This window comes from Epinephelus moara, chromosome 7 (genome assembly GCF_006386435.1).
Source record: "Epinephelus moara isolate mb chromosome 7, YSFRI_EMoa_1.0, whole genome shotgun sequence".
NCBI lineage: Eukaryota > Metazoa > Chordata > Actinopteri > Perciformes > Serranidae > Epinephelus > Epinephelus moara.
This window is the reverse complement of record NC_065512.1, coordinates 16,192,477-16,218,508: the sequence shown is the minus strand read 5'-3', so window position 1 is coordinate 16,218,508 and position 26,032 is coordinate 16,192,477. Positions and strand designations below refer to the sequence as shown.

Below are 26,032 nucleotides of genomic sequence, written 5' to 3'. Positions count from 1 at the left end.
CCCCTCACTTGCGATCTGTTACGTCCTCCTCCTCCTCCCCCTCTCCGGAGCCAGCAGCAGCACAGGAGCTGCCGTGCCTCGTCTTTCACGGAGGAGATCCCGAAAGCCGGAGTTATAGCGAAACCCCATACAGCCATGGCAGAAAACGCCGGCTTGGAAAACCACCGCATCAAGAGCTTTAAAAATAAAGGACGTGATGTCGAGGTGAGCTGACATGTACATGCGAGTGTGGGTATTGTGAATCCGGTTAGTTTGGCGTAGAAAACCATAGTCTTTGGGCCTCGTTGGGGAGTCTGGCCCCGGCTGCAGCTGCCAGCCTGCCAGAGAGTCAGCTAGCTAGCTATGTTAGCTTGCTAGCTAACATGAAGAGTTCGCCATCAAAAGTGCTTACTGGCCTATCTTGTTAACACTTATCCTGCTTGTAATTCAGCCATTTTGGTAACTGTTATCCAGCTAACAACATTGCTCTGTTAATATTTATTTAGTAATGTTTCTAAAGAGTAGGCAACATCACAGTTGAACCGTTATAATATGGAGAATTAAGGGCAGGCGATGTAGCTGTCAGTGCAAGCTAACGTTAACTAGCTAGTTGGACACCGGTGGCAGCAGAGGCAGGGCCCGACCGGCACCGTAACCGTGACATTTGCTGTGTTTCACAGCCGGCTGACCCCTAATAACACCAATGCTAACCTGCGAACGTCACACACAGTTGCCGTAATTGTTAAAAACATCAGTTTATATTGAATTACATGGTTGGTCCACATCCACCCTGACCAAACATTGCCCCTCCTTGTTAGCTTGCTAACGTCAAGCAAACGGCTAATAAGCCAGGTGAGCTAGTTAAACTGAGCTGCTAGCTAAGCCACTAAACACTTAGCTGAATGGTAATGATGCAGTGAGTTAGTTTTACTGGCTACTTTAATGTGAAATATAGCAAATGTGTTGCTAAATTAAACAATATAAGTTCATAAATTTATTGTTTTATTAGAGACCATCAGGGAGAAATAGATATAGCATACCTGGATAACGTTGAGCTAGCATTACTAATATAACTTGGTGTAACGTCATCAAATGTTACCTCACAGTGTTATAAATCAATGAATATTTAATACTACTGCAGCGTTATACATGGCTGCATTTTGTACTATGTGCTCAACATGTTATCTTATATAATGTTGCTGTTATGCTGTATTAACACAGACAACACTAACACACTATATTATCTGGATTACAGTGCTTATTTATGATAGACTTGCTGCTATCAAGCATAATTTTGACATTAATTGTTCTTATATATGCCCTCTCTCTTATTTTATGTATTCTTATTTTTAATATTTCACTTCTCTATGTATCTGTGCTTATTTCTGCCCTCTTGAGATTACTAAAGGCTTATGTTATCTTATAGGAAATGTAAATGTTAAAGACAGGCTTTATAGGCAATTCCCATATTCTAGAAAACCCCACCGGTATACTGTGTACCCTACCTCTAAATGGATGGTCTAAAACGCCGGGTATTGCAGCATCATTCATCTAACAAGTCTAATTATAAATCTCAGTGACAGCATTTGTCTGTAATGCTCATTGACATGACGGCCAAACCATTTGGCGAAGGCCATGTTCAGACAAGCCAAGATGAGGCAGGCCGACAGTATTGGAGAAAAGGCAGGGGAGATGTCAAAGTACAAAATATCTATTATATATGCATATGTTTTTAAGCAAAGTGCAGCTCTCTCAGCTTAAAGGCTTACTGACAAATAGACAAACAAAGGTACGTCCAAATGGCCCTTCAAAATTTGTCAGGGTGCTGTTTCAGCCCCAAAAGCCTCAAAGCACAGATTGATGCCCCATAGGTGGTTGTTTTGAAACTTTGCAGTCAGTGTGACAAGCACATGGCTACTATGACAGACGGGGCTTTGCCAAGTGCATTCCTGATGCTATTTCAGGCATCTTGGATGTCTGACCTGGGTCCCCTTAAGAGCCTCTGCATGAATGTGAGTTTGCTAAATGGATGACTCAGACTACAGGAGGGGAGCAAACGCCAGTTTGGGTTTTACTTATTTAGGTCAGGCATAACAGATTGCTCTTCATTTCTGACATCATTAGGAGCAGCTTTGAATTGCAAAGCAGTAAAGTCTCACATGCTGCAGGTCATAAGCTTCTTTGTTTTGCAGGATACCATATATAATGCTTTTATGGCTTATATTAGTCGGGCATTTTTACCCTGGAATACCATGTCTCTTTTTTTGCCTTGCAGAGTTGCTGGTTTCATTTACCATAATGCCTCAATGAGCTTTAGCAATTGAGTCTTTGTCGGCATATATTCTTTATTAATAGTTGATATTTTGGGTACAGCAACCAACAGAAGCTAAGCAAGATAAGCTGAGCTCATTAAAGTTCACCAGGCTACATGCATTTCTCTTGACACCAGCCTGGACGTTTATATTGAGATGTTCTCCTTAAGGGACACTTGTTTTGTTTGGGTCAATGTTGTGGCATTATTGTTGTTTTGCAGTGGTTGGGAGACACCTCTCCGCTCCGTAGCCTCCTGAGTTATGACTGTCCCAGATTACGTAAGAGGCTATTTAGGAAGGCAACATGAACCTCTTCAAACAGTCACAAGATCTTAGACCATCTCAAACTGTTCAGGATGAACTGCAAACCCAACAGTCAGCCTGTCCTCGCTTGTGCTGTTTTTGTAGTCTCTTACCTTGAATTGTGTCGGTGGTGGTTTTTGTTCTTGGTTTTCACTCACAGACATGTCTAAACTGGGGAGAAAAAAAGTCATCTGCGTGCCCCCTGTTGTTAAATTTTTGCCATTTTGAATGGTTATAAGATCCTGAAACGAAATGACTTGTTAATGAAGTGTGTAATCTAATGGAAAATATACAGTGTGATATCTCTGCTCAGGATATTTTGTGATTTATTAGGCAATTATGTTATCCATGTAAAAGGTTAAAATGAATATTTTTACACTGTAGTAATAGTTGAAAAAAATGTCAAGTGTTTTCTCATTTGCTATCTCTTTTTTTCTTTGTTGCAGACTATGAGAAGACATCGAAATGAGGTGACAGTTGAATTGAGAAAGGTGAGAAACAATGCACTGCCTGTCTCCACACACACACACACACACACACACACACACACACCACGCCTCGCCTCAGTCAGTGTATTATAGATCAATCTCAGATTCCAGACCAGTGGGGTTGGACTGGTCTGGACTGATTGGGTTTGACCTGCCGAGTTTAGGCTGGGCCGGACTGTAATTTCTCAAAATTGCTTTGGCTTGGGTTTGCTCCAGTTTCTCTCTTTTTTGTCTTTTAATGCAGACTTTATAGTCTGTGTAACGTCTTGAATAATGTATGGTCTGTGTTGCCATCAAACCATCACGACTCCCGTCTGTCATTGATGAGGAGACATGTTATCCAATCTCTATTTAATATATGTGATATGACAGTTTTTGAGCTGTCCTTAACGTTTGGTAGGAGAAGGCTCATGTCGGAGATCGTGTCATAAGTGTCTGTTTCCACAGTGAAAAGACTTTGGTTAACTTTAGCTTGTAATAAATGTTTTAATATTAAAAAAAGTCAGGCTCAGACAGAAACTGTGGGTTCATGTAGGGTAGAGCCTGATTTTTTTGGGGGCCGATTATAGCTCTAGTTGGACTCATTGAGAAAGTTGAGTATGTTGAGAACCACTAGGAGGCAACCATACAGTCTGTGCAAATAAGTGTTGTAGAGCTCTACATTTAAGTTCGTTGCATCTGGCAGAACCAGCTCTGTGATTAATCGTTAATAAGTGTTGCTCAAGCCTGATATGACACAGCTCACATTTTACCCACTATTACACTTTTTCTTGCAACTAAGCATTTGTCACAAGAACTGTTGCAAGCCGTGAATTTTTAATTTCCCTCTGAACTTCAGCTACACTGACAGTTCTGTTTGAAGGCACTCCTGTGTGATTTCCTCCCCCCGTGGTCATTAATTACACCCCAAAATACCTGTTGGGCTGGTCCGTTTATAATCAGGATCCCTTCCAAGCAGACACCGTCTGAGGCAACATGGATCTGTTGAGCATTTATGTGTTTGTGTTGTTGAATTTTTCTGATCCTTGCACAGTTTTTGTGAGTTAATGGTCGGAGAAAAAACTTCCTCAAAAGCTTAAAACAGTTTGTTTATTTAAAGAATTTACAGGTGAGCAGAAGAATGAGTACAGACAGGGTACAAAGTTTTCTACCTGGAGTGTGTTCAGTTTGGCCGACACAGTTTGTTGCCGAATTATGTTGCACTGCAACACAAGTTGGGCCAGGATCCGTTTTTGTTGCCAGGCTACTGTGTTTGTTGTTATTTGTTGCATTCCTGCTGTTCCAGCATGGTGATGGGACTGAAAGGAGAGGGGAGCTACGATTTGTTGATGTAGTGTTAGTGTCTGCACAGACGCACGTGTTGATTGTCTCTGCAAAACATGAACAATGGGGGAATATACTTTTCATAGTTGTTGTTTTTATGTATGACATACTTTTTGTCGTGTTGGTCCTCTACTGTGCACAGTGGGCTTAAAATGAAACGAGGACTGTCAGATTAAAATGGCTTCTGCTTTAATCAAGTGGTCAGTGTAGGAGTTGTTACAGTGTTTAGTTTGAGTGTTTTATATTCTTTGTAGTCACTGATTACCCAGGTTTATGACCCACAGACATCAGATGCAGGCATTTATACTCCTCGCTCTCTGCAGGGGATATTCGCCTTCTTTCTGATCACTGCTCTGCTTTTTGATGGCATTGTCCAAAGAGATTTGGTGCATTCAGTTTGATATGCACAGACATGACTTACGCATTCCTCCTGCTCTAACCATAGCCATACATTCCCAAGCCTAACACCAACCTGTTTCACACATGATGCAGTAGGCTACACCTTGAATCACATTTTTAACCCACACATAATTATTTCCATCCATCTAGTATGACAGAAGAACCAATTAGAGCTCTACAACTAACTGTAACCTGGCTTTTCTATACTTGAGACCTGCACAGGGTTTTGCATCTTGCGATTAATCTTCTGAGGTTATGGTTATCTGTTGGTAGTTGTGTTTTCACTTCTGTAAGTATTCTTCAGCTCATGGGCAGTCGCTGAGCCGTAACATTGTTTTTGTAGCAGGGGAAGTGTAAGACAGTCTTTTATATTACTGTAATTTTGGTGGGTTTAATCGTAATTTCTGTATGAGGAAGTCTGCAGAGTCAGTCGAGCCTTTGACACTTCAGAGCTGTTTCATTGACACTCACTTTGAGACAGCCCTTGAGGACACTGTGACAGTGCCTGGTGGGTTGTTTCTTGCTGATACTAATGCATTTTTTGGGTAGAACTGTGAACAAAAACTTGCTTGGAAACAAAAAGCTTAAAAGTATTCAGTGTTCAGATCCTCATAGACTCTAAGCAGATCACTGAGCTTCTGTATTCCAGTTGTGGCTTTCAGCGTTGTCTGTCAAGTGTTGAGATGATTGGATTAAGTCAAACTGTTTTCACCCTCATGGAAGTTATAGGTCTTGATGGTTTGAGTTTAACAGCAGTTAGGTTTTAATAGCTTTTAAGTGTTGCACTGTCTCTGTGTGCTCAGTTCTGTTGTGCGTCTTTTCCTGAAGAGTCTGAGGTTGTTTGTATTTTCACACACAGTCGGAGGCTGATTGGGGTTTGTGATAGATGAAGAGATCAGTCACATCTTACCTAGGTTAAGAGTTCTTTGTTTCTGTTTGACTGTGATATCTGACAACAAGAAGAGCAATCACAAATCACTTTTTCCTGAAAGGAATACCCAAAGAATCATTATCATTCATAAATCAGTTTGTCATGCTGTCTTACCTTGAAGATTGGGGGCCATGTTTAACAACAGCAAAACTATATCAAACCATCCTTTTAACAAACTCTCACACAACTCTTGGAGCATAATCCAAGTGTCATTTATCCAGCCACATGCTCAGTACTTCTCAAACACATGCATTTTTGCCACAACCTTGTTATTTAAAACTGTACTGAAAGTAAACTTAATATGCTTTCTTCAAAACCAGACTCCAATACCAAGGTTTTTTAATAAAAATGCATGTGAAGTACTGAGCATACGACTGGATAAATGACACTTCCATTGCACTGCACGAGCTGTGTGAGAGTTCGTTAACCGTTGTTTTGATGGAGTTTCGCTGTCATTAATCGTGGTCCCCTGTCAATCAATAAATCAATATGGTTGCTGTTTCCGTGGAGGCATGTGAGGGAAATAAACTTCACAAATTCAAGTTAACACGGTGTGACTGATATACAAATGGGTGAAGTATTCCTTTAATGAAGAATTTTGTGTGTGGATTACACCTGATGACTTTGACAAATACAGCACTGACACAGAAAGTGTGGCTCATCCATCAGAGTTATAGAGCGTTCCTCTCAGCATGAATATCCTCAGCACGTTTGATAATCATTTCAGTAGGCTTCATCGATTGCATTACTGATAAATTTTGCCCACATGTGTCTTATCTGCATTAATAAAATCACATGATGTATTCAGAGCTGTTTCTTGTCTGCTGAAGTAGGGGAGACATATGTAGGTTGTGGGAGAGGAAGGTGCCCTTTGGTTTCTAGGAAAGCCAGAGAGCCTGACAGAAAGATTGAAATTGAAATTGACCTTTTGCTCTGTAAAAATGTGTCTCAGACAGCCCGACATGGTACAGAAGTGACACTGTCAAGAAAATGACAGCATGAAAACGTCCTATTAGAAGGCATGTCTTGATATAGGGTCATCTTATCTGGTAATTCCAATAAACAAAAATCAGGGGACACTTAAAGAGTAACCAAACCCCAGACTTTTGGCTGAAGCGCCTCCTCCTTGGTATGTGAACTATGCTTTCAGAGAAAGCCTGAGGAATACTGGTAAACAGGCACATAGAGCAGCACAGCCGTCAGCAGCCGTTTGGAGAACACTGGCACAGCCGGGGGTGCTAAAACACAGAGCGTCACTGCTATGAAAAACTGAGGTGGTCTCAAGTCTAGCACATTCCATTTAGCTGGATCAGAGCAGCAAGAAGCACTGCGCTAGCTTATTAGTCATCAGTGACGCACATCAGCATGATGCACAGGAATGTAGGGCAAGGGAATCTCCTCCTACCACTGACTCACATGCCCTGTAAAGTGACGGAATGTGTGGCTCTTTCTTTCTGCCTGTATGTACATGTGTGTCTTTGTATTCCCCCGCTGAGTGAATGTGCGCTGTGGGGTTGCAGAATGCACAGGGGGGGTCGGACGGTTAAGGTTCACTGTCCTTTCAAAGATGAGTGTGTGTTTGCTTTGCGGACTAGCCAGCAGGCAGACTTTTCTCTGACGTACCCACTCAGGATGGGTTTTCTGATACGTAAGCTGCACTCCAGAAAGTAAAAGTTTGTGGCAGAGGGATTGTTTTTGAGGTAGGCCTAGATTCACTGTCGCTTTAAGAATTCATGAATGCATTAATGAACACTTTCATCTCCTCCCCTCATTGCTTTTCTGTCTTTTTTCCTCTTGTCAGAACAAACGAGACGAACATCTACTGAAGAAGAGAAACGTCCCGCTGGAGGAGAGTCTGGAGGACTCTGATGTCGACTCAGACTTCAAAGGAGTAAGTGTGGGCGTGTGCGTATGTGCCAGAGCGAGGGAGATGTAGTGAGACTGGACTGTCTGGATAATGGGTCAGAGGGGTTAAAACCAAGTGGGCAGTGTATTTAATTCAAACTGCATGTGATGCACGTTAGAAACAGTTGCTGGACAGCTTCAGCAAAGTTCTGGTTTGACTGGGATGTCCTCCCAAATACAAGCATTTACAGTGCAAATTAAATATCAGTGCATTTTCATGTTATTATTACTTCAAAGGGCTGATTCACCCACATCCTCAAAAAACATTTTCTCCTTAGGTGAAAGTTTTTTCTTGATCTTGGAAAGCTGACAAAACAAATCTCACCCAGCGTTTATTTAGTGGCTGTTCTGGAGCTTTCAGTCATATCACACGTTCTCTTAATTGTCATGGAATTGTAGATGTTTAAATTTCCAGGATCAGTGTAGTGGTGCGTCTACAATTCCATGACAACTCTGTAAACTTTATCTGCTCAGTGAGATCAGTTGGACGCTCCACAACAGCTACTGGATGGCTGGTTTGGTGAGTTTATTTTGTCCTGGTTTGTGCAGTTTGTCCTGCACCGTTGGCACTTGGCAGCTGTTTTTCAGCTGATTTGGCATGTTGAATCAGTCAACATTGGGTTGTGTTGTTAATGTGCTGATTGGCTAACTAGCATCTTGAATCGGTCCTGCTGGTCTTCCGGTTTACTTTGGTTAATGAAGAATACAGACTTCTACCGCCTGCTGGTGTGGAGTTATTTCCTGTCATGTAGGTGCAGAACTACATGCCAGTTGGCTGTCATCTCATCAAGACACCTGTGACATGAGGCGACGTAAGAGTCAGCCTTCGTCGCCGCTAGTTCCTCAATGTCAGTTCGGTGTGTCTTGGCCTTTACCAAGTTTTGTCTGTCCATGCATATCTCAGTTTGTAATATCTGCTGCCACCGCTCCAATACAGTTAAAGGGAATGAATTTTGTTTGTGGTCCTCACAGCAATGAAAAATTTAGTTTGAAAATCAATTTGTCTTTTCCAAAAATAATGTTAGAGTTTCTCAGGGTAAACCGCAGTGCTGTTTTTCCAATTGAATAAATAGATTTTATTTATTGCCTTGAGCACCACGAGTGAAACATCGACCTTAATTGAATTGGTTTGGCAAGAGAAAAAATAGAGCAGATAAAACCAAAACATTATTGAGAATGTGTGAAAATTACATCTTGTGTAATCTGTGATTTGAGTTTGTACCGTGGCTAATAAAAACTTTCTAGATCTAGAACATTGCATTTAAAACTGTAAGTCCCACTCTCTGGCTGCTTAAACATCATTTCAATGTACTTTCTAGTTTCTTCACATGATATAATGTGCTGTATGTGGGCAGAGTGTTGCAGTATGCTGCCCAAGATCTATTTATCTCCAAAGCCATTGACTTCTGATCGTGTTCTTTGAGCAGATTAATGAAAGGTTGAGAAATAGCCAGCAGGGTGAGCCAATTCATGCATTTTAATCACATATTGAAATTGCTGTCTAAATTTTTCGCCCGCAACTGCAGCAGCAGTGGTGAGAAAGAAAATGAGTTCTGATCACAAACTGGATGACTGTATGCCGCACGTCCAAACTGTTTCATCCAAAGTTATTACCTCTTAATTTCAGGTCTGTGTGTTAGACACAGCAGCATTTCCATGACAGGGGAGCTGTGATTGAAGCTAATGGTATTGTTGTTTGTTGAAGTGATGAGGTTTTCAAATATTAGAGTCAGCACTGTAGTAGTACTACACAACTACATACTCATGTTACCACCTACCATGATTACACACCAGCAGCAAACGCCAGAAGTTGGGAGAACAATGAGGACAAAACAGCATCACCAATCTTATTTAACTGAATATTCTGTGGTGTAGCTCAGCTAAAAACAGAATCACAGAATCTGTGAGCACGATAGCATGTCGTTCACTACCAAGCCTTTTGTAACCACTGGCCTACTGATGAGATTATCATCTTGTCACCAGTTTAACTGACTTAGATCACACAGTTGCAAAACGCGTGGTGTACCGCACTGCCTTCTTTAAAAGTTCTAACCTTCCTGTGTGATCAATCTACTGTTTATTTATTTATTTAGTTATTTGAATGTAATTAGTATCTAGTTCCTAAAATGTTGAGGCAGAGGGTACTTGCTGTAACTCTGGTTGGGTGAGACGCTGTCAGTAAATAGTTTGTTGGACACAGGGAAACAGAGATCTGTGTGGGTACATGAGACCCTAACAAACAGGGTGGATCATGGGGAGTACCATCAGTTGGTCCAGGAGCTTCTCCTCAATGATGGCCGTTTCCAGAAATATTTTAGGATGACTCAGGGGCAGTTTGACAACCTGCTGTCTATCGTTGGACCTTATAGCTCTGAGTATCCACCAGCCACTACCACCAGTTTCTCCTCCATTGTTTACCAACTGTATACTTTTTGTTGAGACGACCACAGAAGGCCCGCCTCTCAAATAACAAGACAACAACCAAAAAAAAGAGATGACATGGGGCATTTTTTCTGCTCTGAGTTAGAGTTCAAAGTGCTCCAACAGAACCGCGAGGCTTATTAAAAATAATTACAAAAAGTGCATCCAGCTGCTTAAATGCTTTCTGTGTGATCAGGGCCTTCAGCAGTTTAAATAACAGACACTTGACTGTCCTGCTGTTATTACAGACGTGAACTAAGCACAGACGGCTCGCCTCATTCTTGGACTCAAGGCGGTTTGCTGCTGCAGTTCTTGGTGCATGGTGCTCCACTGCAGAATGAATATAGGCGGTATATTGGCATCGTTTTTGGCATTAAAAGTGTATATATTTTTGTATTTTTATTGGCCTGGTGGGGGTTCCCATTGGCTTAGCAGCCCGCCATGTCAGTTCATTTATAGGGGAAGCACTGCTATATTCTTTCAGCCCTATGTGATGTCCAGAGACACAAGCAAAGACACTTGAGAGTAAAGAGAGCGCCCAGCTGAGAGAGGGCACGGCTCATTGTGATTTCTCTCATCTGTTTACGTAGAAGGCCACCAAGCTTTTGCATATTCTGCATAACTAATTTTTCGTGTCAGACACCAGGGTTCAGTGGGGCAAGCTGCTTAAGTCTCAATACAGACTTGTAAACAGAAAATACATTTACATAAATTCAATGTATTATGTTAAGGGGTGTTAATCAAGGGTCAGTTTGGGGTTTTTCTTTTTTGGTTTGTTATGCTGCAAAAGCATAACATCTGCTTATGTTTTTCAAAATTTGAATTCATACCACGCCCTACATTTAATATTGTGAGAATGATATCTGAGCAACTTGAGCTACAAAATGTTTACTGGTAACCAGGGTGCGATCTACAGGAGAGCCAGGGTGAGCTTTGCTCCTCTTAATGAGACATGAGCTCCCATGAAAACAAATTCTGGGGGGTCTCTAAAATATTGACAATATGCTATTTTTGCCATGTATTCATGTTTTTCTGTATCTTCATCGTTCTGAATCATGTGTGATATTAAACTGTTATTGATGTATGATTCATGCATGCGGATGATTCATCACCAGTCCATTTTAATAAGGATACTAGCATGCGTGCTATTCTTGTCAACACCATCGAAGCGTGGCGCTGCAATATCAGGAACTTGACTCACTTTATTTTAATGATCAGAATAAAACAGACTTCAATATTTCAGATGTGCAGACATAAAGCTATGAATGTTTATTTGCAACAAGAGTCACAAACTGTTTTTACACAGAGATCACGCTGTAGGGCCACTGTGAAGTCCCTTCTTCATGCTTCCTTTGCCTTTTTACACGGCACCAAACAACTGCAACAATATGCTGCTCCAGTGTGTGATTTTAGACAGCATGCTGGCATCATGGAAGCAACAGAGGCTTCTTGGACATAATACTAACATTGATAATACATTTTATTTATAGAGTGCTTTTCAAGGTACTTGAAGACGCTTTACATTGGTTAAAAACAATCACAAAATAGACTACAATAAAATACACACATGCACATTAAGAGCCGTTTTGAAAAGATGTGTTTTGAGTAGTGATTTGAACTGGGACAGGTCAGTGCAGTCTTGAATGTTTTTGGGGAGAGTGTTACAGAGGGGGCAGCTATGGAGAAGGCTCTGTCGCCCCATGACATACAACAGGACAGCGTCGGCCTCTAGTGTGATATCACATGCGTCGGGAGTGCTTTATAAGCAATAACCATGACGTAACATGGCAATAACAATCGTTTACAGTCTCTGTTATAAGGCGGCTGAACTCGTCCTCTACTTGGAGGGTAAGGCTCTCCCGGACCTTCTTGTTTTCCCAATTTGCTGACATTTTCATCCGCTGTTCTTCTTCTTTGAGTTAGCTGCTAATTGCTATCAGCCAGCTGTCCTGTTTTCAGACATCGTTTCGGCGCTGTTAGCACCTCCGATGCCACCTTAAAGACGATGATACGCTGTCCCCCCTTTCTGCAATTGTACCTTTTATACACAACAGCGAGGCACCTTGATGGTGTGTAATTCCCGCCTTCAAGAGGCAGTGTGAAAGGGGCTACATTTAGTCCACATTTTGAGACATGGACAAGCACGCCTTCACCATCCACCCCTGTAAAACAAAAAGCTCCTCAAAAAGCCATGATATAGTTCGCACACTGCTTATAGCACGCTAATGACATGAGGGAAAGTTGGGCGTCTACAGTTGACTGTTGGAGTGGTTTATTTTTGATGCTACAGTGTGCTAATACTCTTCTTCATTTCTCTCTGTGCAGCAAAATGTTACGCTTGATGCCATCTTACAGGTAAGATCACTCATTATACATTTCCCTCTCCCTCATGTACCAACAGTGGCTCCTGAACTGTTTAATTATGCTGTGCTAACATTAATCACGGCCTTCACTCCTTGTCACTGCAGAACGCTACCAGTGATAATGCAGTTATCCAGCTCAGTGCTGTACAGGCAGCCAGGTGAGTGCCTGACAGAACACACACACACATACATCAGCTGGGGTGTTTTTTTGTACAAGTTGTTGAGATTTCTTTCTGTCTGCCCTTTGTCAGAAAACTGCTCTCGAGTGACAGAAACCCTCCCATCGACGACTTGATAAAGTCTGGGATCCTGCCCATTTTAGTCAAATGCCTGGAACGGGACGACAAGTAAGTCTGCTTCCAAAACAGTTTGTGTTTGCCTTCGGCGTTATTTCTCCCTGTGACTCCATGAACTGAGTGTTCTAGCTGTTAAGACTGCAGACTGCTGTGATGGATTACTGGTACGCTGCTACATCCAGTCTTTGCCGCAACAGAGGCTTTGTGTGCACGCGTGTGCGTATCCCACTGTGTCCACACGTGAGAGTGTGTGGAGGCGCGCGGGGCAGTTGGCTGGTCCTCTCAGACCAGGCCAAGCCAAATATAACAGCATTCCTGTATCTCGGAGTTCCCCAATTCCCAGGACCTTGTGTTCACTCGGGGGAGATTGAATAGTTGGGGTGGGAGAACTTGTAAAGAAGAAGCTGTAAGGATTTTACCATGGCAACCAAGAGCAGGCAGCATCATGTTAACATGGAGCACCAGCTTCTATCGGACATTTGTGTAATTTCTGAGGTTCAGATGCCGCAGTGCAGTCCAACCCATGTACATCCATCATGAGAACATAGTTGTCTGATATGTTACCATAGGATTATGGCAGGAATCCAGCTCAGTCTAATGACATAATGAGGTACAGAACCACAATGCAATGTGCAGGATGAAGCAGGGATGCAACGATTGTGAAATTCAGGGCCAATATCAGTGTATAAAACAACAATTTCAAAAGCCATCCCAAGATATATACCTCGCATTTTCCAGGCGGTTAAAGATGCGGCATGTGTAGGGCCCCTTATAATTTGGGCAACATGGCTGCATCCCTTCATCCCGAAGGCATCCTGGTAAAGATCTCTGTTCCCCTGGACGTTTGGACGTGTTTTGTCTCAAGCCCTGCTTTTTAGCCTGCGCAGAACTGATGTGACACAACAGAAAAACATCGGCCACTGCCATTGTTGAGTGTCATCCTTTTTGCTTATAGGCCAGTGGCAGGCAACAAGGCGAATACCATCCGATACAGATGTTCGGCTGATAAATCGGTGCATCTCTAGCATGAAGACGAGCACCATTTAAAACAGACAAAAAGTATTTTCTGAGCTCTTCAAATTAAAGCTGTGAATTGATCTTAGTGCAGAGCTCATTTGTCCACAGGCAACCACAGTGGCTTGTTACATCACAAAGGGTACCACACCCTGCTCACTGTTTTACATCCCAGCTAAGGACGAAGAAACCACAAGGAAACCCAGATCATGGTTAGCTGCCTGATGAAATATTTAGCGGAGGAGACGGACTTAACACCCTGTGCCATGCTTTACCAGCATTTGGCTGGTGGGTGGTGTGAGGATCACTAGTGTCTGTGTGATTTCTAATATTCTGTTGCATCATTTTGTTCAAATCATTTCATGAGAGTTGCACAGCACCAGTTCGCCAAACAGCATGATATCCAGACCTCTGATCGGGTGTCTGATGTATTCTCCAGCACACACTCGCATAGATTTTGACACTGATATTGAAGACACTAATTATGGAAAACTCCACTGTGCCCTGATGAGCAAAAAGCTTTCGATTAAAATAGGTTTGAAGCGTGTTGCTCTAAAAAGCCCTTTTAGTACTCGAAGGCCAAAAGCAGATGAGTGTATCAGGTGCTTTGGGGGAAATAAAAAAATCAGCCTTGAACAGCTTGTGTTGGCAGCTGGGAATCCAGGAAGTGTTCAGCAATATTTATCACTATTATTATTCCTCCCTTTTCTGTCCTGCTCACCAGTGGAAACTAAATAAGCTTCTCTCTGTCTTAAACTTGTCGTGTTTCTGTGTGTCCTGCAGCCCCTCTCTTCAGTTTGAGGCAGCTTGGGCTCTGACCAACATCGCCTCTGGGACGTCAGCACAGACTCAGGCTGTGGTTAAATCCAGTAAGTTGACCCCACATTCTGTCGTCCCGCCGTCTGTTTATATACCGTCTGTACTCTGTCGAGCAGGAATGTTTATTTGTTTTTTCACTCAATGAGGCCATAAGTCATTTTTTGGATTGTTTTTATTAGATAATGGTGCACTCTTGTTTTGAAACAAAGCCAAACATGACTGGAGAGTGGAAACCATGATCAGCATTCATGTGGTTCGCTGGCTGTGACAGAGACGGTCAGTCTAGATCTGAGAAATGTCACTTATCTAAAATATACCCTGATTTTATAAAGAAACAACAGATTAAAAACCCTGAAACATTTAAGATTAGATTCTATGACTTTATTTAAAATGGACCGAGTAATACAATTTCTTAAATTGAAGTATAATTACATAAATCAAATCCTACTCCTCTGCAAACAACCAATCAGGGCCAAGGAGTCAGTCAGATGCAGCTGTCAGTCATGAGAATCACTGCCTTTGAACTTCGCTCAAACTAAGTAGCACTGATCAAATTTGAATCAAGATGTTACTGCATTGTCTATTTCTCGCCTCAGCTGTTTACAGAAACATATTTTAGTGCGCTGTTTAGCTGTTAAATGAGAAAGTTGGTCCAGCTGGTGGGCGGATTGAGGCTGGCTGCTAGCGCTAGCATCAGAGCTTGTGCTAGCTCAGACCTCTGGGTTCACTGCTAAATGTTTTGCATTGAGGTGATATTTCAGGCTTGAAGTGGTGGGATGGTATGAAAATTAGTTACTGCAGTATTTGCAGCAAACAGTGCTCCTGTCAACAGTTCCATCTGGGCGTTTTTTTAAATGTAAATGTTCCATTCACAGGGCCAGGCAGCGTCATCTGGTCTGCCTCCACTATGTGACAAAGCCACTGTGACCTTCAGTGACGCGTCGAGTCAAAGGGCACCATGGAACGCGATTAATCAGCGTTTATTTTTTTTAACTTGTTATTTTTTCTGTGATTAATTCATCGAAATAAAAACGTTATTTTGACGGCGCTAATTTTATAGTATGTTTTCATATTTTTATTGTAATTTTTCTATGGTTATGTTCTTTGCTTCTGATTTCACTTCCACTCAATATGTTTATTGTATGTACCAAACATCAAGGCAAATTCCTTTTGAGTGAAACCCCACTTGGTAAAAACAAAACCAAACATGTTTATCTAATATTTTGATTCTAACTGCTATAACCATGTGGCAAATAACTAGCGCTTCGTCCGTTGGCTTAATGCTAAACACGTAAAAGGAAATTAGCATTGCAATAATATTATCCGAACAGTATATTTTACTGCTCATGCACTGGCACTCTTACATTTCCTGTGGTCGGTGGAAACAAAGTAGTTGTTGCTGACTTCTCATTGCTAGCTCAATATTGTTTGTATGATTCCCATCCCACCCGCTAATGAGCAGATCATGAGACAGTGGGTCCCTGGGCACAAATATGCAAAGGCCCTACTACCTGTCCTACACAGGAGCAAGATATAGACTTTGTGGTACTTTTTTTTAGTTGTTTTCTGTCTTTTTATGGTTGTTTTGCCCCGTGTTGTAGTCATTTTGTCTCTCTTTGCAGTTCCTTTTCATCTCTTTGTGGTCATTTTGAGACTTTCCCTGATTGGTTTGTGTTAATTCAAGTGATATTTCGCAGATGGAAGGCCCTTAACACTTTTGCGCCCTGGGCCTGTGCCCAGTAATCAGTAATCCATCCATGCGCATGCTCTTATTAACTTCTTCTCCGTCTCATCCCAGTCACATGATGAAAGTGAAAGTGATTCTCATTTCACGGGAATCCCACAAGATTCCCAAAAAATGTCAGCCTCTAGTTTATACTGGTATTCAGGCTAACATAAGCTGTTGTTGTGACACAGTTATGGGTTTCTGTATATTTAATTTGGCTTTGAATGTGACCAGGCAACAGAGCTTATCACTGGTGTATCACAATCTGCCACTATGGGCAAGTTTTTCATGCACTAATGTTTGTGTGTGCAGATGCAGTGCCCCTGTTCCTGCGACTGCTACACTCTCTCCACCAGAACGTATGTGAACAGGCTGTATGGGCTTTAGGAAACATTATAGGTAAGTAGCGTCCTCTTATTTAGGTGTGTACATGCAGCTGGGAAGCAGTGTGGTGTTGACCTTTTCCACCTTGTGTGCGCAGGTGATGGTCCACAGTGCAGGGATTATGTCATCTCCCTGGGCGTGGTTAAGCCCCTGCTTTCTTTCATCAACCCATCAATCCCCATCACCTTCCTCCGCAATGTCACCTGGGTCATTGTTAACCTGTGCCGCAACAAGGATCCACCACCACCTATGGAAACTGTGCAAGAGGTGTGTGTGTGTGTGTGCGCGTGTGCGTGTGCGCAGACTTTCATGTGCCAGACGGATGGATGTGTTGCTTTGCAGTTGACTCTGTCGCTGCTGGCTGACTCACACCCGAGTTTTTGCTGCGCCTTTTTCAGTCGCCAAATCAGCCTCATCACCCAGGGGAGTTTCTAACTATAAAGCTCTTTATGCGACATTTGAAGTCTGGTTTTGACAGCTATTCCTTTTTTGTGATTTTGTTTTTGCCTTCATCTGAACCATCTATGCCTCTGCCTGCATCCAACCCACTCACAACCTACTTTTCTTTCCCTACAGATTTTGCCTGCCCTCTGTGTGCTAATATATCACACCGATATAAATGTGAGTATCAGAGCGAAGGGTGATCATCATGTTGTGTTTGCTCATTTTGGTAGATTTGCGCTGTCTTATGAGTTTCTCATGTCCGTGTGTTCAGATCTTAGTAGACACAGTGTGGGCTCTGTCCTATCTGACGGACGGCGGCAACGAGCAGATCCAAATGGTCATCGATTCTGGAGTCGTTCCATTTCTTGTGCCTCTCCTCAGCCATCAGGAGGTCAAAGTTCAGGTGAGACTCTTGCTTTATTGATGGACTCCATTAGCGTTTGCCTTTTGTCCACAGTAAGATGAAAATTTCATCCTTGTTGAATTATTCACCAAAGTATTTTTGTTTCCAAACTGCAGACGGCAGCTCTGAGGGCAGTGGGTAACATCGTGACAGGGACAGACGAGCAGACACAGGTCGTGCTCAACTGTGACGTCCTCTCACACTTCCCCAACCTGCTCACACACCCTAAAGAAAAGATCAACAAGGTATCGCAACCACAGCCTCAACCTTCACGTTGTTGTTTTTGTTTTGCTTTTTGTAAGTGTGCCAGTTTCCTATGGCATAGCATGGAAATATGAGTGAGGTGTGTGTGACTTGTGAACTGCAGTGAAGTTCATGACATTTATAAGAAGCTATCTGTTTCACTGTCAGGAAGGATAATATATCTGGAGCAGATTTGTTATTGTATGTATTCCCTTACTTTTTCACTTGTACTGCGTATAGGTTTTTTAAAATACATTTTTTAGATATGATATGTGGAGGTCTGTTACTCTGGTTGCACTGGAGCACATCGACTGTGAATCATATAGTGAAATCAAAACATAAACACTCATCCCAAGGGTTTACAAACACCAAACTCACATCAGCCTGTCTTGTAAGAAAGCTGTTCAAGAACTACCCACGTTAAAGGGAACATGTTTCTCCATGTTTTCCTGTCTAAGTGACAAATGGAGACAACAATTTTTAAAACTGGTCCAGTCTTCAGAGACGACAGCAGCTGCAGCAGTGAAACAGGCCGCAATGTAATCCCTACGGGCAAATCTGCGCCATCAATTTACCTCCATTAAGAGTGTTTGGTTTTGCCACTGACAGGCTCAGATTGTTTTTATGAGTGTCTGACAACATTATGGAAAGGACTGTAGAGAGAAACGTTTTGATCTTTCACTGATGTGTTTGTTATGGCTCGCTCAAGGAGAAATCTTGTTCTAAAATCTCGCGAGAGGTGACTGGTGGCATGAAAAACCTTTCACACATTTGTCGTGGTACAGAATGCGTAGCTTAGTGTTATCTAAACGATTTTCAGTGTCATGGCTGAATATTCAGCTGATTGTGACAACGTGGAAATCTATCAGACCGAATCAGGGAAAAGTAGGGAAAAATGTTTCATTTCTCTGTAGGGTCTTCTCCATAATAACAATCTGAGCCTGTCGGTGGCAAAACACTTTCAGTGGACGTAAATTGACAATGCACAGTTGCCCCCTAGGGATTACATTGCAGCCTGTTTTGCTGCTTAGGCTGCAGAGGTCTCTTTCAATACTGGACCGATTTAAAAAATTGTCTTTATTAGTCACAAAACATGGGAAATATAGGGTATAGGTTAAAAACATACACAATATTCCCTTTGAAGCTCCCCTCTAGTCAGTTTTACCTCCTGTTTAACAGCTAACATTCTTTCTTAAACAGAGAACGGACGTGTGTTTAATAGTTGGAAGTCACGTTAGTCCATCACCATGGCAACCAGACTGCAGCTACAGTAGTTTGGAAAATGACAATATGGCACTTGATGAATCTGCTGTATATCAGACCACAAATGAGACGACACTTAGCACAACACAGCGACTCTGTCTTTTTTTTAAATTTACCATCTCCTCCTGCAGCAGCTGTCAGTTGTGTTGTGACAGGAAGCTTGTGGCAGCTGCTGCACGGGGGAGCTGCACAGCCGGACACCAGCCACAGTCCACCCAAGGAAGGATAGACATGTTTCCGAGGTCTGCAGTTTGAAATGGAGTTACGGGACGTTGAGGTGGTAACTGTTGCCTCAGCTCAGCACCGACACCTTCTTTTTATTTCTTCCAACAGTACTTTTTGACTTTTTGACTAAAGCTGTGAACTCCCTGGGGTCCGAAGCTGTTAGAGGCCGATGTCAGTCAACGGTGCAAACTTTCAACACGTCCCAAAACTGTATTTTAGACGGTGGACCTCGGGAATATGTCTATCCATCCTGCAGTGCACTGGGATGGAGACTCTGTAAAGGAGAGAGCATGTTAGAGAAACAGTCGCTGTGTTGTGCTATATTTGACGCTGGGATTTAGTGTAATTCACTGTGTTGATTGCAGCCGTTAACCGCACGTAGGCTACAAATGCTGTTTTAAAAATAAACGACACACTCAACTAAGGTGGAGGGCAACTCCACAGATATATAACTAAGGATATGATGCTGTAATAATGGTCAATACAAGATAAGTTGATCAGCTAGCTATGCTCATGGTGTTTATGACAGTGCACCTGAGCAAGCTTGGAGGATAGTGTATGACTTGCAGATTCTACTATAGTCATATGTCTTCCTGTTTTAGCAGCAAGCTTCTATTTTTAACTCAGAGCACAAAATTGACCCTTTGGAACTTGGAGCGACATCACTTTTCTTGTGCTGCTTTCAGACACAAGTATTTAAACTTTTGAACCCTGAGTTAATTGGTGCAGTGTCTTTCACAAACATGGGGAAAAAGGCAGTGAGCAACTTGGTTAGAAATGTCCCACAAATTGCAAAAAAATTTAATAGATCCAGATTTTTTTTTTTTTTTAATGAATTTTAAGCACTTTTTCCAGCTCATTATGTGTTTGTTTATAACTTTTTTTCATTTTTTAATTTAATTTTTTTTTTTTTAATTTTTATTTTATTTATCTATTTATTTTTAAACAATTTTTTGTTTTTGTTTTTAATTTTTTGCTTTTTACTAATTTCTTGCTAAATTTCTTTCTTAGTTGCCCATTGCCTTCTTTCCACGTTATGGAAAGAAATCGAGCCAATTTGCTCAGGTTTTAAAGGGTTAAATTATTTGTCAAATATTCAGCAAACTGTGGCTGAACATATTGTCACAACATGACTCAGTGAAATATGAAATATAAAACTGTAGGGGGGGTTAAGGTGCTGTAGCCAGATTATTTATTCTATAAATACAGTTACTATTTGGAAGGCCAATCGTCATCTTTATTCTGTGTGTGCTAGCTCAGTTAGAGACAGTAATGTAGTGGAAGAGGAATACATGGGAGGTTTGAGATATTTGTGTGTGTGTGTGGAGGATATAGAGCCAGCTCTGAGCATTTGTGATTGGTCTGTTTACAGGAAGCAGTCTGGTTCCTGTCCAACATTACAGCTGGGAACCAGCAGCAGGTCCAAGCTGTGATCGAAGCTGGACTGATTCCTATGATCATTCACCAACTGGCGAAGGTTTGTGCATGGTGGAACGGGAAATACATTCCATGAGCTTTGTCTTCTTTATTCTTTATGTTCATTTCTCGCAACAGATGGTATAAATTCTAAATTTGGAAACATAATGTTGGCGTTAACCGTATGTGCTCGGTTGCATCGACACATTTTATGTGTTGTTGCCAGAGAAGCAAAACAACTCTGTATAAGATGACTCGAACACTGAGTGCAAATGTGGCCCAGATTGTCTGTGCGCTTCGGTGTTATGCTGTTTGTAAAAAAGACCTGCTATGTGCACATCTCAGTGACAGCCTGTCTCTCTACAGGGTGACTTTGGGACACAGAAGGAGGCAGCGTGGGCCATCAGCAACCTCACCATCAGTGGGAGGAAAGACCAGGTGAGCTGGGCGTTGGGACCAATCATGTAGAAATCTGGAGCTTGTTTGACTCCTCTTACTGCTTACATCTTACATCCCTCACGGATGTGTTTTTATTTAAACCTTACCTATCATGTGTGTCAGTCATATAATATCCCATAATGTCAATAGTAAATGTTTACATCACCCTGAATGATTAAACACTGAATGATAGAACTAGGCGATGTTGACTTGAGTGAAATTGCAAGGACGCGTTCCACACTTGTAACCATGTGCCTGTGTTGTAATCAAGTATGGATGTGGTGTGTATGTGTGGGGTTTGTGTAGGTGGAGTACCTGGTGGAGCAGAATGTCATCCCCCCGTTCTGTAACCTGCTGTCGGTGAAGGACTCCCAGGTGGTGCAAGTCGTCCTGGACGGCCTGAAGAACATCCTCATCATGGCAGGAGACGAAGCCAGCACCATCGCTGAGATCATAGAGGAGTGTGGAGGTCAGTGTCTGGCTGATGGTGTCCTGGCATTGCACTTTAGTCAGCTTCCTTCCTCTTACAACCTTCAGATGTGTTTTTCATTGGGAAAATTGGTGCTGTTTTATTTTATTTAAGGAGTTTTGGTACATAATTTCCCATGTCTTCTTATCTGACAAACGTACATATTTTGACAGCCTCTTTGATCGTATAATTGAACGATGCTACTGTCTGCAGTTAGGGTTGGGTATCATTTGGGTTTTTTCTGATACTGGTGCTAAAATGATACTTTTAAAAATGGTACCAGTGCCTGAACTGATACTTTTAAAAAAATAATGCACACAACGGCAGTCAAAACCATTAAAGCCTGGCTTGATTTTAACAGCAAAGGCAAATTTGAACTTGAAATTGAACAATATATGAAGTGTAATAACAGTTGAAAGTATACTTAGAGGTCCATAGTGTAGGGTTGCAGAACTGACAGCAGCCGACAAAAAAACATGATTGGCTCTATCTAAAGCCAGTGTTTGGTTTGTCCGTTCTGGGCTACTGTAAAAAAAAAAAAAAAATAACATGGCAAACTCCATGGACGCGGAACCTCTATGTATGTAGATAATCAGGGTGTCTACAGGTTCTTTAATTAATTTTGCTCAATATAAGGCCTTAAAAAGTCTTAAATTGTCTTAAATTCAGATTGGATGGGCCATAAATATTTTCAGTCACATTACTGTGAAAATTTCCAATAACTGTTTGCAATCATTGAACAGACCGAAGAAATCCTGATAATAAACTTGTCATTCTAAGGTAACGAAAACACAACAATTCTTATTTTCAGGTGATTGTAGAATAATGGAAACCTAGTTATGAAATGTATATTTCATTTCTGTCAACAGATGCCCCTAGATCCTACACACTGGACCTTTATTATATATAGATATATAATAACAAATGCATTTAAAACACTATTAACAAATTCATATAATAATTAGAACCTGACGCAACTACAACAATTTAACACCTAATAATATAGAGCTGTACAGTTTCAGTACTAATAACTCAGGAGAGACTAAGGGTGCTTTCACACCTGCCCCATTTTGGTTCGGTACAATCAAACTCAAGTTCATTTGCCCCCTAAGTGCGATTCATTTGGGCAGGTGCGAACACAGCAGTCACACTGTGGTGCGCACCAAAACAACCAGACCGAGACCTTCTTGAAGAAGTGGTCCCCGTCTGGTTACAAACGAACTCTGGTGCGGTTTGTCTCTTTTGACCACACACAAGCTGGCAACAAAACTTGGCACTGAAATATGATTTGGTCCAGTAGGTACCAGTCCTATAGGAACAGTTTGGTACCCAGCCCTATCTGCAGTGGCCAGGTTTAAGTGTTAATGTTGTTAATAATGGAGGGAATATTGTGTTTGTGTTTTCCAGGTTTGGAGAAGATAGAAAATCTGCAGCAGCACGAGAATGAGGATATCTACAAACTAGCCTTTGAGATTATTGATCAGTACTTTTCAGGAGATGATGTAAGTTTACCACCAGTGATTCACACCTTGTGACTTAAATTTGTTTTTCCTGCTCATCAGATGACTTACACTGTGGTGATGTCCCGATATCTGTCCTTTACAGATCGATGAAGACCCCAGTTTGATCCCTGACACCACTCAAGGAGGGACCTTCAACTTTGATCCAGCTTCCAACATGCAAACAAAGGAGTTTAATTTCTAAAAGCCAGGATGTTTGGTTCAACCAGCTGCACGGGTACTCTGTAATCACCCCAGACATTCATCCATCTCTCCTCCAACCTGGCAACCTGGTACCGAAGGATTTACTTAGCATCACTTCAACATGGAAACTCACCACTGAAGGATTTACCCACCCCACTTCTGCACTGCGGGGTGTTTCTTTAATTTTCTTTTTTTTATTTTCTAAACGGTCATCCTTCACCGAACACGGCGACCCTACACAGGAGTCCTGGTCATTCAACAGGCACCATCACCACCTGGCAACCTGCATCAGGAGGATTGTCAGTACTCTCTGCCAGTGCTTCTAAATATCACAACAAAATAAAACCAGAAGGAAGAAAAAGCCTTCGTGGCAAGATTTAATTGCCAAATGTCAAGTCTTCACAGAGACAAAAACACAAGCACATCTTCAAACACAAACACACACATACACACACACACTTTTTGACACTTAGGATTTGTGTGCATACTTCTGTTAGAAGCCATCATATCACTTATGGGGAAGAAATACTGCTGTTTGTTTGTGGTTTATTTTTGTGCTTTCCCTCCCCTGGATTGTCCTCTGGTGTTACTTCACCTACGCGCACGCACACTGACATACGAGTACACACGTCGACACACTTAGTCACACAGATTCCCGAAGGCCGGGCACCCCAATAACCCTCTCTCACCCAGTTTAAAGAGTTAATCCCAGAACTAAGCCATGATTAACCACGGGACCCCCGCTGCCCTCCCAGGAGAGTCCTGGGGCAGGTGGAGGGGTGAAAGGGCTCCGAGGCAAAAAGAGGACACCGTGGCAAACTGACTGACGGGACTTCTGACTCAATGACGTCACTTTTTTAAACGTGACCTCTGTTGAATTAACGTTTGTTTAAAAAAGAAAATCATCAAAAATGTGAAGAAAATGCCATAATTCTTTTTTTCTTTTTTTTTTTTCCAATACACACAGACCTGCTAATTGCCTGCTTCTGACTCAGCAGTGCGACAAAAAATTTTTTTTTTTTTTTTTTTTTTACGGATGTGAATACCTGTCACGGGAGGAAGCACCTTTAGGTGAAGGCGCAGAGACTTTAAGAGAAGAGGAACGTGTCAGCTGTAGCGTTTGTCCCCCAACAGGACATCCACTTTGTGCAGCACGAGCTCGGTCGCGTCCTGTGATCCGGCCGAGTGCTCGCTCGGGACTCCCCCCTGCAATGTGAAACTTAGGGGTTAACAAAAAGAAATCGTCGAGCTAAAATCGACCCGAATTTTGCTTATCTGACCTTTAAGCTTATTTTAATTATTTTAAATTCTCTCTCTTCAGATATTTTAGGGTCATGTTTTTCTTCTGGTTGAGTCTGTGGAGCTTCCGTATGTCCATATGTTTTACTTTTCTTCAGTCTTATGCACACGTTTGAGAAAGGCATATCGATGTCTGCCTGCAGAAAGGGACCTATACTCATTGAAGACTCGACTTATATAACGAGTACAGGTCCTGATTATAGTACTTAACTACTTTTTTTCGATGAAGAGGTCACATGTCATCACTCAATTTGAATAATTGTACAAAAAAATGTGATGTGTATCTCTCCTTGCCGTCTAATGAATATATGAATATATTTACATAAAGCCTGTACAAAGCTGCTGCAGCTGACAGTCATTGGATGGACGATGACCTTACTGTCACAGATGGCTGGGGAGGGTTGTTTTTTTTTTTCTTTCTTTTTTTTTGTTGAAGCAATACTTCTGTTTCAATGTTTTTATTTTTGACTTGCATATGTATTGTGATGACATGCTGATGAATTGGAACAGGCTGTTTTTTCTCTCTCTCTCTCTCGCTCTTCGTAAAAGTGGTGACGGGCTGTTTAAAAATGTGCCGTCCCATGTCCCAGTTGCGGGCGCGGGTTCAAGGGTGTCGAACTCTGAACCCGACCCCAGCCCTGGTCTCGAAGACTTTATGATCCTCTGGTTGGCTGCTAACTACTGAGAGGGGGTCAGAACAGGTGGGGAGGGGGTCACACTGGGGTTTTAAATATTGGGTGGGGTTGTTAACGAGCAGCCCAGGCTTGTTTTTGGGACTAGCTGTTTATTACTGAACAAAACTATAGAGAGGGTGTACAGTCGTGAACTAGCAGACTAGACCGAGCCACTTTAAAGATTTACAATTTCGTTGCCTTGTATCCGAATTGGATACAAGCTTATGTTTGTTGCAAGATTTTTACTTGCTAATGAAAAGTTGTTTTAAATAAAATAATAGGAGAAAAGCAACAGACAGCGTTTTGGCCTCTGATTGTTTATATCTTTTTATAAATTTTAGATTGAATTCCTCTCTTTAAGGTGGCTCATTGATGCTTTCAACTCTTGTGCATATTAAAGACAAGAATGAGTTGAAAATCATTGTGCCTTTTGTTTTTCATTTCAACTGAAACTAGGTTTTATTGAATAGAAACGATTCTTTGAGCAACTGGAGGATTATGAAACGGGAGACGCAGTGACATGTGGTCTCCCCTGTTTGTTTGGAGTTTGCCATGGGAAAGGTCAATGCTGCTCTCTGCTGTCGAGAGTAACTGCTCCCCTCCGATCTTATTCACTGAGCATTGTAACACACCCATCTCTCCCACTCATTTTACCCACCCCGGAACACCACCAACCATCATTGCCATATCTCAGTCAGGGGATTTTTGATATCATCTCATCTCACCCTCAGGACATGATCTGTGTTTCTGATCCTAACCAAAATAAACTTGCTGTTTAGCCGTTGGATCCTC

General features: G+C 41.9%; 1 protein-coding gene across 1 annotated transcript; it reads left to right on the top strand.

Annotated features, from left to right (window-relative positions):
- The first annotated feature begins 51 nt into the window (after positions 1-51).
- Positions 52-26,032, top strand: kpna3 (karyopherin alpha 3 (importin alpha 4)). Its single transcript, XM_050048585.1, has 17 exons — positions 52-204; positions 3,041-3,085; positions 7,537-7,626; positions 12,387-12,416; positions 12,530-12,582; positions 12,676-12,771; positions 14,518-14,603; positions 16,592-16,678; positions 16,761-16,930; positions 17,240-17,284; positions 17,379-17,510; positions 17,627-17,755; positions 20,614-20,718; positions 21,024-21,095; positions 21,402-21,564; positions 22,972-23,066; positions 23,170-26,032. The coding sequence occupies exons 1-17, from the start codon at positions 136-138 to the stop codon at positions 23,266-23,268; spliced, it is 1,566 nt and encodes a 521-aa protein (XP_049904542.1). The 5' UTR covers positions 52-135; the 3' UTR covers positions 23,269-26,032.